The following is a 13,448-nucleotide window of genomic DNA, read 5'->3' as shown; positions in this document are numbered from 1 at the left end:
CAAAACTGAGCTGTATTTTGATATACCACCAATGATCACATAGACACTGGAGTTAAAATATTACTGAAAATATTATTTATTATTGGTCCATAAAGTAAAAAAGGGAAAGAAATGCATAGGTGTAAAGCTAACAAAACATGTACAGGATTTATATGCTGAAAAGTAGACAATGCTGATAAAAGTCACAGAAGACCTAAATAAATGGAAAGATGTGCTGTGTCCATGGATTGCTATACTCAGTACTCAACATAGTAAAGATGTCATTTCTCACCAAATTGATATACAGATTTAATGAACTTCCGGTAAAAATTCAAGCAATATTTTTGTAGATTTATACAAGAATATTCTAAAATTATATGGAAATGCAAATGAACTAGAATAGCTAAAATTTTTAAAAGAACAATAAAGTGGGAGTAATCAATCTATCCAGTTTTAAGATGTTATATAGCTATAGTAATAGAGACTATGTGGCATTGTGGGCAGATAAACATAGAGATCAATGAAACAGAATAGAAAACCCAGAAATGGAGCCATACAAATATGTCCATCTGATAACTGACAAAAGTGCAAAAACAGTTCAATAGAGGAAAAATATCCTTTTCAATAAAGACTGCTGGAGGAAGTGAACATCCATAGCAAAAAAAAAAAAAAAAAAAGAAAAAGTGAACCTCAACCTCCCATGTTATAAAAAATCAACTCTAAATGGATCACAAACTGAAATGTAAAATGTAAAACTATAAATCTTTTAGAGAAAACATAGGAGAAAAATTTCTGGGGTCAAAGGCTAGCAGAGTTCTTAGGGTTGACACCAAAAGCATGATCAATAAAAGGAAAATGGGAAAATGGAATTCATCAAAATTAAAAAATTTTCTCTGTGAAATGCACTGTTGAAAGGATGAAAGACAAGAAACCATACTAGGAGAAAATGTTTGCAAACCACATATGCAAGAAGGGACCAATATCTACAATTATGAAGAGCTCTCAAACTCAATTATAAGAAAACAATCCAATTAGGAAATGGGCAAAAGACATGAAGAGACATTTCAACATACAAAATATACAAATAACAAATAAGTACATGAAAAGATGGTCAGTATCATTTACAATTACAGAAATAAAATTAAACCTACAATGAGAGATCACTAAACAATATACAGCATGGGGCTGTCTAATTTTCCTAGCTCCATTTGTTGAAAAGACTATTCTTTCCCATTGGATGGCCTTGACACCTTTGTCAAAAATGAGTTGACCATTGATGTGTGGGTTTCTATCTGGACTCTCAGTTCTGTTTCATTGATGTATATATCTGTTCTTGTGCCAGTACCACAGTCTTGATTTACAGTTGCTTTGTAATAACTTTTAAAACTGGTGAGTTCTTCTACTTCAATCTTTTATTAATACAAGATTGTCTTGGCTATTCTGGGTCCCTTTCAGTTCCATATGAATTTTAGAACCAGCTTGTCAATATCTATGAAGAAGTCATTCTAATAGAGATCACATTGAATCTAGATCAATTTGGATAATATTGTCATAGAATGATACTAAATCCTCTGCTCCATGAACATAGGATGCTTTTCCAGTTACTTAGCTCTTTAATACCAATAATGTTTTGTAGTTTTTCAGAGTTTAAGTTTAGCACTTGTTAAATTTATACCTAAGTAGTTTTTTGATGCTATTGTGAGTAGAATTGTCTTATTAATTTCATTTCTGGATTATTCCTTGTGACTACATAGAAATACAATTGATTTTTGTATATTGATCTTGTGTACCGCAGCCTTGCTGAGCTTGTTTTTAGGTCTCAGTAGTTTTTTAAGTTAATTCTTTAAGTTTTTCTATATACAAAATTGTCATCTGTGAATAGAGATAATTTTATTTTTTCCTTTACATTATAGATGCCTTTCATATCTTTTTATTGCATAATTGTCCAGGCTGTAACCTCCAGTACAATGTTGAATAGAAGTACCAACCATCTTTGTCTTGTTCCTAATCTCAGCAGGAAACCATCTAGTTTTTCACCAGTAAGTATGTGGATTTTTCACAGATGTCCTTTATCAGATTGAGGGAAGTATCCTTCTATTCCTAGTTTATTGCGTGTTTTTATCATGAAAGGGTGTTGGAATTTGTTAAATGCTTTATCTGGATCTATTAGGATGATCATATAATTTTAATGTTTTATTTTATTGATATACTATATTACATTAATTGATTTTTGGATGTAAAACCAAGCTTGCATTCCTGGGAGAAATCTCAGTTGCTCATGGTGTATAATTCTTTTTCTGAACCGCTGGGTTTAGTTTTGTAGTATTTTGTTAAATGTTTTTATATCTATATTATACAGAAGAAATATTGGTTTGTAATTTTTTTTCTTATATCTTTTTCTAGTTTTGGTATCAGTGTAATAGTGGCTTCATAAAATGAGTTGAAAAATGTTTCTGCTCTTCAATTTTTTGGAAGAGCTTGTGAAGAATTGGTATTAATTTTTCATGAGATGCTTAGTAGAATTCAGTGGTGAAGCTACCTGAGCCAGGGCTTTTCTTTGTGGGTAGTAGATTGCTGATATAATTTCTACTTGTTAATAGCTCTAGTAAGGTTTCTGTTTTTTTATTGAATCACTTTTGATAGTTTGTATTTTTCTAGGATCTGTCCATCTTATCTAAGTTATCTAATTTGTTGGTGTACGATTGTTCACTGTATTCCTTATAATCTTTTCTGTTTCTTTCTGTAAGGTTGATAAAAACCCTCTTTCTTTTCTGATCTAGTAATTTGAGTCTTCTGTTGTTCTTGGCCAGTCTAGCTAAAGGTTTGTCAATTTGTTGATCCTTTTAAAGAACCAGCTTTTGGTATCATTGACTTTCTCTATTACTTTTCTATTCTCTTATTAATTTCTGCTCTACTCTTCATAATTTCCTTCCTTCTGTTTGTTTCAGGTTTAGTGTGCTCTTCTTTTACCAGGGGTTTAGGGTGGAAACTTAAGTTATTGATTTGGGATTTTTTTTGTATTTCTTTTTTAAAATCATTTTTTTTTTTTTTTTTTTTTTTAGACAGAGTCTCACTTTGTTGTCCAGGCTAGAGTGAGTGCCGTGGCGTCAGCCTGGCTCACAGCAACCTCAAACTCCTGGGCTCAAGCGATCCTCCTGCCTCAGCCTCCCGAGTAGCTGGGACTACAGGCATGCGCCACCATGCCCGGCTAATTTTTTATATATATATCAGTTGGCCAATTAATTTCTTTCTATTTATAGTAGAGACGGGGTCTCGCTCTTGCTCAGGCTGGTATTGAACTCCTGACCTTGAGCAATCCGCCCGCCTCGGCCTCCCAAGAGCTAGGATTACAGGCGTGAGCCATAAAATCATTTTTTAAATTGACAAAAATTACATAATCAATGAATTCTTGTTTTTAATAAATTTTTAAAAATAAGGGACAAGGCAAGACTTTTTTACAGAAAAATACCAACTGAAAAACGTTGAGAGAAAGTGTTGGATAGTTACCATTTGCAACCTCATAGTAAAAATTGGTATAAGCAAAAATCATTAGAAGATACTGTATCTAAGGGAAAAGTTTCATGAGAACCATGATGTTTGCAGAGTCTGAAAGTATATTTCCACAGATTGCTCATTAGTTGTAAGGGGAAACATAATAATTATGTAGTGGTGATACTGGATGACACCTTGACCCAATGACTAAAACTAGTATCTTCAATGAGAGGCAGGTAGCTATCTTGTGCCTCTAGATGTGATAGTCTAAAATACTTCAATGTCACTTATAATATTTTGTCTGTTAATGTATAAACTGCATCTATTCACAATGAAATGTGTGACAAACCAAAATTGAGGAACATTTTATAAAATAAGTGGCCTTGCTCTTCAAAAACATTGGTGTCATAAAGTCAGGCTAAAAAAACAATTCCAAATTAAAGAATGAAGAAACATAATAACTAAATGTGATCCTAGACTGGATATTGAATTTGGACCATTGACAAATGTGATAAGGACTGAAGATTAGAAAAAAGTATTTTATCAATGTTAAATTTACAGATTTTGATAATAGTACTATGGTTATGTATAAGAAAATCCTGGTTCTTAGGAAATACACAATGAAATATTAAGGGATAAGAAGACATGATACATGCAACCTACTCTCCAATGAGTCAGAAAAAATAGGTATACATATGTTGCTGTATGTATAGACAGAGAATAAAACAAATGTTATTCTTAGAAATTTTCTATAAGTATGAAATCATATTATGATGATATTGGTTCTGCTTAGAATTTTTTATTCTTCTTTAGCTCATAGGAAGAAACAAATATTAGTTATACCTGCCTTAAATTCCTACTCAGGTACTCTGTAGTAAATCAGTTTTGACAACTATTCTAACATGTAGATTACTGTAAAAAAGATTAGGTAGTTATAACCTCCCATAAGATCATTATAATAATACCTACTTACTGTGCTACAAACCAGTTCCTTTAATGAATACAAACCAGTTGTAATACTTTTGGTTGTCCACAGTGTTTTCAAACCTCTCATGATCCACCACAAATTGAAGCATTAGTAGTTTTATTCAGTGGCCTGACATGGAGGAACAGTATTAATCTGATCCAAATAAAGTAAACTGTGATCCTTCAAATATTTTTAGAGAGGGGATGGGAAGTTTTGCAAATTATTCACAACATGTATATAATAGCACCAAAATCTACTGTCATCAGTTTACTCATAAAGGCAAATGTATTTTGCCTGAAAGGGAGAATGTCCATATTCTAAAGTAATTATGGCAGTTTGCTCGAATGAGACAAGCAGCTTATACTTATGAACTAACCAACTATACAAATGAGCCACCTTCTTTTGTCCTGTGCTCTAGCAGGCTTCTTTTCCTTATGGGCTAGTCCTTTATACTCTTTGAGAACCAAATGCTCTGTGTTTTGCTGTTATAACTTCCAGGCAATGATTATGACATGTGATTCCTAAGAGCTCTTTTCTTCCTTGAAGAATATTCTGTTTTGGAATAAATGCCTACAGATCTATTTCTTATTTTACCAGAAACTGTTAGACTATTCCAGTTGCCACATCTTAAAACCAAAGCATTTAATCCAAACCAAATATAGTTCTTTATAACAGAATTGCATTGGAAGTATTTGTGCTTTACTAAAGCATAACAAAATTTGATGCTGTGTATACATGAACTCTTCTGCCCATGTTGAATGCTCTTTAAATAAATTAGAGGCTCATGCTAGTCAGGTTGGAAATATCAATTCTGATACTCTCCCTTTTTTACATTTATAAGTATCAGATAATTATTCTTAATGGGGGTTTGAAACTTGTTGATACATTTAACTTGCCTCTTGATCAAGAACCAGGTCTTCAGAGTCTTAAATGCTACTGAGCAGCTAATATTCAGACAGATGGTTCCATAAATAATCATTCAATAAAAACAGTAAGAAAGTCAGTGGAGAACTGATAAAAAACAGAACTAAAGTTGAAGCCTAGACTTCTTTGATACATACTGAATTGAAGGAAAACTATCAACATAATATTGTTGATGTACATCTAGAAATCTATTATGATGTCACTTAGGACAAAGTGTAAGAGAATTAAATTAGTGGAGTTATCAAACCCAATCATGGTCTCTCTTCAGAATCTTAACTCATAAGGCAAAATAATGAATGCACAGCCCAAATAAGACATAAAAAAATTCCTCAATCACACAAAAAACATTTCCCCATAGTTAAAAGTATTCATTTGGAACCTTGAACCAATCAGCAAACAACTCTGCTTCTTCCAGTTCTAACCAGTTCCCCACTTCACAGGACTGGCCTTAAAATCACACAACCCAATCTGTTCTTAACTACTTAAGTTTGAGAGAGTCTTACATTTTACCTATGTTTTTTTCCCTAAGCTGAATAAATTTGACTTTGTGCGACTACAAGCATGTCTGTAATCTTCTGTTGGTGGGCTTGAAAGGCTTTTCTTATAAACATATAGTCCAGCTACCTAGAAAAAACAAAATGACTATTCATATTTATGTAGGTTTCCTATTTCAGGTTTGTTTTGTTTAGTGGGTTTGACATGGCTTCTAATGATCCAATATATCTTTTACATTTTTGAAAAATATGCTTTTAGAAATGTTAGGTAAACGTTTACAATGGAGATAAAACACGCCTAGCAGAATAGGGAACCTGTGGTCTTGGGGTCACATGTGGCCTTCTGGATCCTTTAGGAAGACCTTGTGACTGCCTCCAAATCTTACAGAATAAATCTTTTAGTAAAGGGATTTATTCTATGAAGTTTGGATTTGGTCAAGGGGCCACACTTGGTGATCTGGAGGGCCACATGTGGCCTTGAGGCCACAGGTTTCCAACCCTTGCCAGAATCTTGGTAGGGGACATACCAAAATTTAAACATTCCATTCCTCAATCATTAGCCATTTAAATGTTTTCCAACTTTTGCTATTATAAACAAACTTGGGCCAGGAGTGGTGGCTCACGCCTGTAATCCTAGCTTTCTGGGAGGCTGAGGCGGGCAGATAGTTTGAGCTCAGGAGTTCGAAACCAACCTGAGCAAGAGTGAGACCCCGTCTCTACTATAAATAGAAAGAAATTAATTGGCTAACTAATATATATAGAAAAAATTAGCTGGGCATGGTGGTGCATGCCTGTAGTCCCAGCTACTCAGGAGCCTGAGGCAGAAGGATTGCTTGAGCCCAGGAGTTTGAGGTTGCTGTGAGCTAGGCTGACGCCATGGCACTCACTCTAGCCTGGGCAACAAAGTGAGACTCTGTCTCAAAAAAAAAAAAAAAAAAGAAAAACCTGTGGTATAATCTCAGGATAAATCCCTGCAACTACAATTACTTAATTGAATGGTATGAGCATTTTTCAGCTCTAGCCATCTACTGCTTATTTGTTTTCCAAGAGTTTTACCCATTACTTCTACCTGCAGCTGATTAAATATTACATTAAACTCTCACCAGCACATTAGAAGAGTTTTTTAAATATAAGTTTTGCCTACATATTTAAAAGTTTTAGAAATATTTCATTTACATACAGCTTTTGAAGAACGAACGAGTCCGGTCTCTCATTCTCAACTGACCTCCATAATTCCCAAACTTACTAGGTGGAAAAGCAACTGAAGTCCTAAAGCATTTGGTGGACATGCAGGAAATATCCAATAATTACCATAAACACTGGCAATCAGACGGTTGTTTTGCACAGGCAAAAACAGGCATCTAAGATTTAAAGAATTTTCCCACTTAAATTTTTTAAAAATTGTATTGACAACTACTGGTATTTTTTTTAAAGCCTTATTTCTCTTTTACTAGGGTATATTGAAAAAGTACAGGGAGTCCCCAGGTTACAGATGACCTGACTTACGGTGTTCTGTAATTATGTACAGGCTCCCAAGACTCCCTACAAGACTAGTTTATAATTAATAATTTGGGAACTAGTTTCTTCTGCACATCTAAACAAACTCGCATGGCATAAGAGGTTTGTTGGCACAGCATCTGTATGCTAGTGGCTAGTCTCATTGTTTATATGGTCACTTTTGCACAGCATCACTTTCATCTTAACTTTTGTTATTCTATTTTGTGAGTCTGTGTTTACCCTATGACCATGCCTCCAAAGCAAAAGTCCACTATAAGTCTAGGTGAGCCTGCAGTGAAGAAAAAGGTGGTTACAACGGAAATGGCAGTACAAATAATTGTTTGGAAAAAAGACCAGGTGCCATTATTCACTGGGGAAGCAATCACTCAATTATTAGAACAATTATAAAGGATAAAGTGAGAATGGAACATCTGAAAGGCAGTGCACCAATGAAAGGATCAATGATTATTAAGCAGTGCAGTGGATTAATTATTGAAATGGAAAGATTATTGATTTGGTTAGATCAAAATAAATACAACATTCCTATTAGCCTAGCATTGATGCAACATTAGGTGTTAACTTTGAATATTAAATTTAATAATTTACATTTCTCCTGTCTCCTAAACTTTTTCTATGAGTTTGTTTTTACGTTCTGTTTGTTTGAATTAAAATAAAGAGCATAAAAGTTTCTGTAACTTATTATAGTACAGGAGTATTATTATTTGCCACAAATGAGCTATTATAATATTGTTATTATTACTGTATATGTGCTGTTCATCAGAAATCCGAGTTACTTAAATAATCCAACCTAAAGACGTTCTCAGGAATGTACTACTTCTGTAACTCGAGGACTGCCTGTATATTTTAATATCACTGGTCTAAGGTTTAGTGATGAAATTAGGTAGGCCTTGGCTCTTTTATACTGGATCCTGGACTCTATCTTCGCCACTTTTCCGCAGGCCAACGCCGTAGCTCCCTCAATTTTCTTCCTCAGGTTTATTAATACTGGCAGTAAGACTCAACCTGGGAAGAAGTGAGGAATGTAAGGGCACTTCATATTATTTCCTTATCTTAGAATTCAGCTAAGGGTCTCCCATGGTCCCTTTCCTAAATATACACAAGGAAAAAAACCAGAGAAATTAGTTCCCACCACCAGCCTTCAGGACTAAAAAGAAAAATCGGTGAGCTTTGCTGCCACAACCTTACCAAAACCAACGCAAGACCCTCCTCCCCGGGGGGGGGGGGGAGGCGGGCTTGGGCAATATACGTAACCTTAACATTTGTACCCCTATAATATCCTGAAGAAAAAAAAAAGGAAAAAAATTAAAAGACCCTCCTTCCCAGCCTCCCGCACCTTCCCTGCTCATCCCTAGCCAACGAGACCTAGCCTGCCCCCTGCTTCGCGAACGCAGCTGACGTCAGCTTAGCGGGGCGCATGCGCCTTACCTCGGGGGGTCCTTTTCCGCTCGTTTTTACCCCGGCGCTGGGCCGTTTGGGGGCCGACCCGAACTACAATTCCCACTATCCTACGGGGTGCGGGGAGGGACGGCCGAGGGCGTGCGAAAGAGGCTCCGGGGAATAGCGGGCCAGTGAGGGCAGCTCCTCCTTCTGAAGCGGTTTTGCGTCTCTCTGCCGGTGGCGTCGGTGCTCACGCAGGGGCGGGTCGCGGTAGCGCGAGGTGGTGCAGGGCGGGAAGGGGAGTCGTGGCGGTGACGGCGGCCGGGACAGCAGCGACGGCGGCGGAGACAGCAGGAGCGGTGGTGCTGTCAGTTAGGCCGTCGGAGAAATGGGAGACCCGGGGCCGGAGGTGAGTGGCCGGGCGTGGGGCCTGGCGTCCTCAGGGTCGAGCCGCGGAGGGTTTTGTGTTTTCCGCCGTCTGAGGCCTAGTGCTCGGCCGCGGGCTCGGGGCGCTACGTCTCGGGCGTCCGGGGCCGAGCCCGGCTTTCGGGCCTGGTGCGTGTCTGCGCGGGGAACCCGCGGCAACAATGGCCGCCCGGCCGTCCCCGACCCCTGCGCGGGCCCCGGCGCTCGGCGCTGCCGCTGCGCTGGCGGTGGGAGCGACATTTTAAGACAGGATCGCCCTTCGGCGATGAGCTCGCACCCGCCTTCTGGAGGAGGCAGGGGGTTCTGAGAGGCTGTGACTCGTTTTGAACGTTCGGTCTCTCTCTGCAGCTCCGCGTACGCCGTGGCGAAATCGGGCTCCATCGAGTCGTGTTCTGAGTGGGGTTTGCGTGGAATTGCGCTCGGGTAGTTTTCCTCGAGAGCCTTTGTTTTCATCGCTCCTTTCGGGAGGAAAAAAAAAATCTCTTCCTACAAGTACGTGGCTTAATAGATAAGCATGTTTTGGCTTATTTTTATAGATAATAGAATCTGCCCTTCCAGCTGGGCCTGAGGCATCTGAATCTACAACGGATGAAAACGAAGATGACATTCAGTTTGTTAGTGTAAGTAGCAACTGATAATCGGTTTTCCGCAGAGTGAAAGACTGTGGTAAGCCATTATGTAATTATACCACACCTGGTCTCATCATTCAACAGATATTTGTGAATGTCTGATATGTACTAGACACTGTGGAGCATGGCATAGGATGGGGACATTCACCCAAAAACGTATCTGAGCCGCCGCCATAGCCATCACAAAGAGATTGGCCACACGTAGGTGTGGTGCGCGTAATCAGGCGTCTCAGGCCTTCATTTAGAGCCTAATTTATACTTAAAATTGTGGTCTCAGACTCTGTTTTGAAGTGGGGCAAGTGTGTCTTCTAACAGGTGACACGGAGGAAAGGGCTGCTTTTGATAAGGAAGGAGGTAGGAAACAAGAAGGGTTGCAAGAGCTCAAAATCTTAGCATTATGTTGCTTCACAAGATGAAGGCAAATAGCATGAAGACTTCACTAAACTGTGGGATTATTACTATTTAGGGTTAGTACAACAGTTGATGCTCTTAATGAAGAATCCTGCATCCCGAGGAACATGCTATATTTTTCTGTTTATTCCCTGCATTATTAAGTGTAAACAGGCGGGTTCCTGGGCCCCACTCCAGACCCACTGAATCAGAATTTCTGTGTGGGGCCTAGGAATCTTCATTTTGGAACAAATGTAGATACATATGGATCTGTAAACACAATTTGTAGAGCGTTGGTTATGAAAGCATAACTGGTAAAGTTTTAGAAAGGCTCTGCATAAAGTGGTATCTTTGCTAACTAGAGAATATTTCTGCCCCAAACTACTCTTTTGAAATCATTTAGTTAGTTGCAGTTTGATATTAAAACTGTATATGTTTTTTTAAGTGTCTATGTGGTGTGTATCTGTGGTTGTTTTGGGGCAACTATGTAAAACTGATTAAACAATGTCATAACCAAGATTAGGGCTTTCTTGGTGATCCATTGTTGTATGGTGTTTTAGTAGGTTTGTGTAATGTCCTTCACAAGATTTTCTTGGCTTTCTTCCCCACTGCCAGCGTATATTGTAGTTGTTTTTAACTTTTAAGCATGTGGGGGTAGATGATGGGGTTGGATTGTATCCTCCTCCTTTCTTCACTGTGGATTGAGCATGTTTGATAAAAGGATTCTATAGCTCTTTAGGACAAGTACTTCAGGTTTTTCCTGAAGCTTTGTATGTTTGTGATTGGTATTTTTATTGATTATGTTCGGTGAAAATAAAAGGAATGACACACTTTATGAAGAATCCTCCTTACTCAGAAACAGGTGGAATCTAATGTTTGAAAAATAAATGTTTGTTTTGTTGAATGAAGAATTGCAGTGTAGCTTGTGACTAGTAAACATAGGCTTGTGTTCAGCTGAGATTTAAAAGTAGTCTTCTAATTTAAATTTTATTTTAAATGTGGAGAATCAGTTCTGTCTTTGCATCAAGAATAAGGAATGGGGCCGGGCGCGGTGGCTCACGCCTGTAATCCTAGCACTCTGGGAGGCCGAGGCGGGCGGATTGCTCGAGGTCGGGAGTTCGAAACCAGCCTGAGCGAGACCCCGTCTCTACTAAAAATAGAAAGAAATTAATTGACCAACTAAAAGTATATATACAAAAAATTAGCCGGGCATGGTGGTGCATGCCTGTAGTCCCAGCTACTCGGGAGGCTGAGGCAGGAGGATCGCTCCTTGAGCCCAGGAGTTTGAGGTTGCTGTGAGCTAGGCTGACGCCACGGCACTCACTCTAGCCTGGGCAACAAAAGTGAGACTCTGTCTCAAAAAAAAAAAAAAAAAAAAAAGAATAAGGAATGGGCCTGGTGCAGTGGCTCACGCCTGTAATCCTAGCACTCTGGGAGGCTGAGACGGAAGGATTGGTTGAGCTCAGGAGTTCGAGACCAGCCTGAGGTAGAGCGAGACCCTGTCTCTACTATAAATAGAAAGAAATTAGCCAAACTACTAAAGATAGAAAAATTAGCCAGGCACAGTGGCGCCTACCTGGAGTCCTAGCTATTTGGGAGGCTGAGGCAGGAGGATCGCTTGAGCCCAAGAGTTTGAGGTTGCTGTGAGCTAGACTGATGCCAGGGCACTCTAGCCCAGGCAACAGAGCGAGACTCTATCTCAAAAAAATAAAATAAAAAAAAAAAGAAAAGAAAGAATAAGGAATGTATCATCAATATATATTCAACTTGATACAACCTCTTATATTTATCCCTATTTCCAAATAGAGATTCAAAGATTTGACAGTTCCGAATAGAGAATTGAACTATATGCTTTAAGTGCAATCACAATACTAATAGAAACCTGTTAAAAATTTTCCCTTTACCTTTTGGTGGTGCCATTTAGATGACAGTTAAAGCTTAATTCTATTTTAAAATACATTCAGAGGCAGTCTTTCTCTCTTTAACCTAGTCCTATTGGTTGACTCCTCCAAGTAATGCTTAGGCAGTACAAATGAAAACAGTTCTATTCTTGAGTTCTTCAGATGCAAAAAGAGCATTATGATATCACTTTTTGATTTACTTTGGCTTGGCTATCTTAGCTCTTATTAATTTAATTTTCCTACCTTTAATCCACATGGTGGCATAGCAGTTACTTTGTGGTTTGCAAAATATAGAGCCTGAAACTAAACACAGTATGCTGAAGTAAAAGAGTGGTATAGATGTGGAGGTGCAAAAATGAGCCCTTTTATTTAAATTTTATTGAAATATAACATGTAGAAGTACACAATTCAAAAGTGTATTGTTTAATTGATTTTTGCAAAGTCAATCATTAGTGTAAACAGCACCCAAATCAAGAAACAGAATGTTAACCTTAATAAAAACTTTTCATTTACGTTGGTTACTCATATTTTCTGTTTAGTTTTGTAAAATGAGCCTTTATTCAACTATTATCTTTATGTCTTTATTTAAAACTACACATATTTTATCTGATTTACTTCTAAAAAGCTATTTTAGCTAATAGATGATGATATGATTGTTCAAAAAAACTTCTGAGGGAACCTATCATAATCTTGATAATACAGGAGAGCCAAGGTTATTGATATGATGTGGAATCATTGAAAATATGGGAATAGTCAAGGGAATCAAGATAGAATGTCCTATAACTTCAGGAGCACATAAGTGGAGTATTAATACTGTAGCTGCAGTAGAAGGAAGTCAGACAAAAATGAGAGTGTCGTTTGGTTGGATATCCTGGGGCTGTAATTTGTTCACTAAATAAAAATAATATTGAGGCTCATAATATGAATTGCCTTAAGTTAAGGACCTCAGAGCTACTAAGATTGATTGGAAATACATCCTACTCTTAAGTATCAGTAGGTAGTAGAAAGTTCTTTTATAAAAAGTACATAGTGTTATAAAAAAAGGACATAAGACTTGCAGTTTATCACTCTGCTGTAAGTAGTAGTTGGTATTCATATGTGTTTAAAAGGGCATTTTGAGTAGCAGAAACTTCCTTGTTTCAAAGTGTTTCACAGTGGGAAAGCAGAGTGGGTTACATGTAGTTCTGGAAGATAAGGTGTTCTTTAAGTGGGAGAGGGAATGATGTGCCACATGGTATAGATCTTTAATGCTGGACTAAATTTCAACCATAAATCAGGCAATTGGGAACGATTTGAAATTTTTGAGCTGGGCAGGACCACAGAAGTAAACTGTGTCCCTAGCTTCCCTAGA

At 37.8% G+C, this 13,448-nt stretch overlaps 1 protein-coding gene across 4 annotated transcripts in view; it reads left to right on the top strand.

Moving 5' to 3' along the window:
* The first annotated feature begins 8,880 nt into the window (after nt 1-8,880).
* Nucleotides 8,881-13,448, top strand: part of ZNF451 (zinc finger protein 451) — a 72,802-nt gene continuing 68,234 nt past the window's right edge. For 2 of the 4 annotated variants that reach the window (XM_076003255.1, XM_012751355.3), the window contains exons 1-2: nt 8,889-9,160; nt 9,714-9,797. In XM_076003255.1, the coding sequence (XP_075859370.1) occupies nt 9,140-9,160; nt 9,714-9,797 (105 nt within the window). In that variant the 5' untranslated portion in view covers nt 8,889-9,139. Of the gene's footprint in view, nt 9,161-9,713; nt 9,798-13,448 lie in introns of all 4 variants that reach the window. The other 2 variants (XM_076003256.1, XM_076003254.1) reach the window with 2 other exon arrangements.

This window comes from Microcebus murinus, chromosome 5 (genome assembly GCF_040939455.1).
Source record: "Microcebus murinus isolate Inina chromosome 5, M.murinus_Inina_mat1.0, whole genome shotgun sequence".
In the NCBI taxonomy this organism is placed as follows: Eukaryota; Metazoa; Chordata; class Mammalia; order Primates; family Cheirogaleidae; genus Microcebus; species Microcebus murinus.
This window is presented reverse-complemented; position numbering and strand designations above follow the sequence as displayed.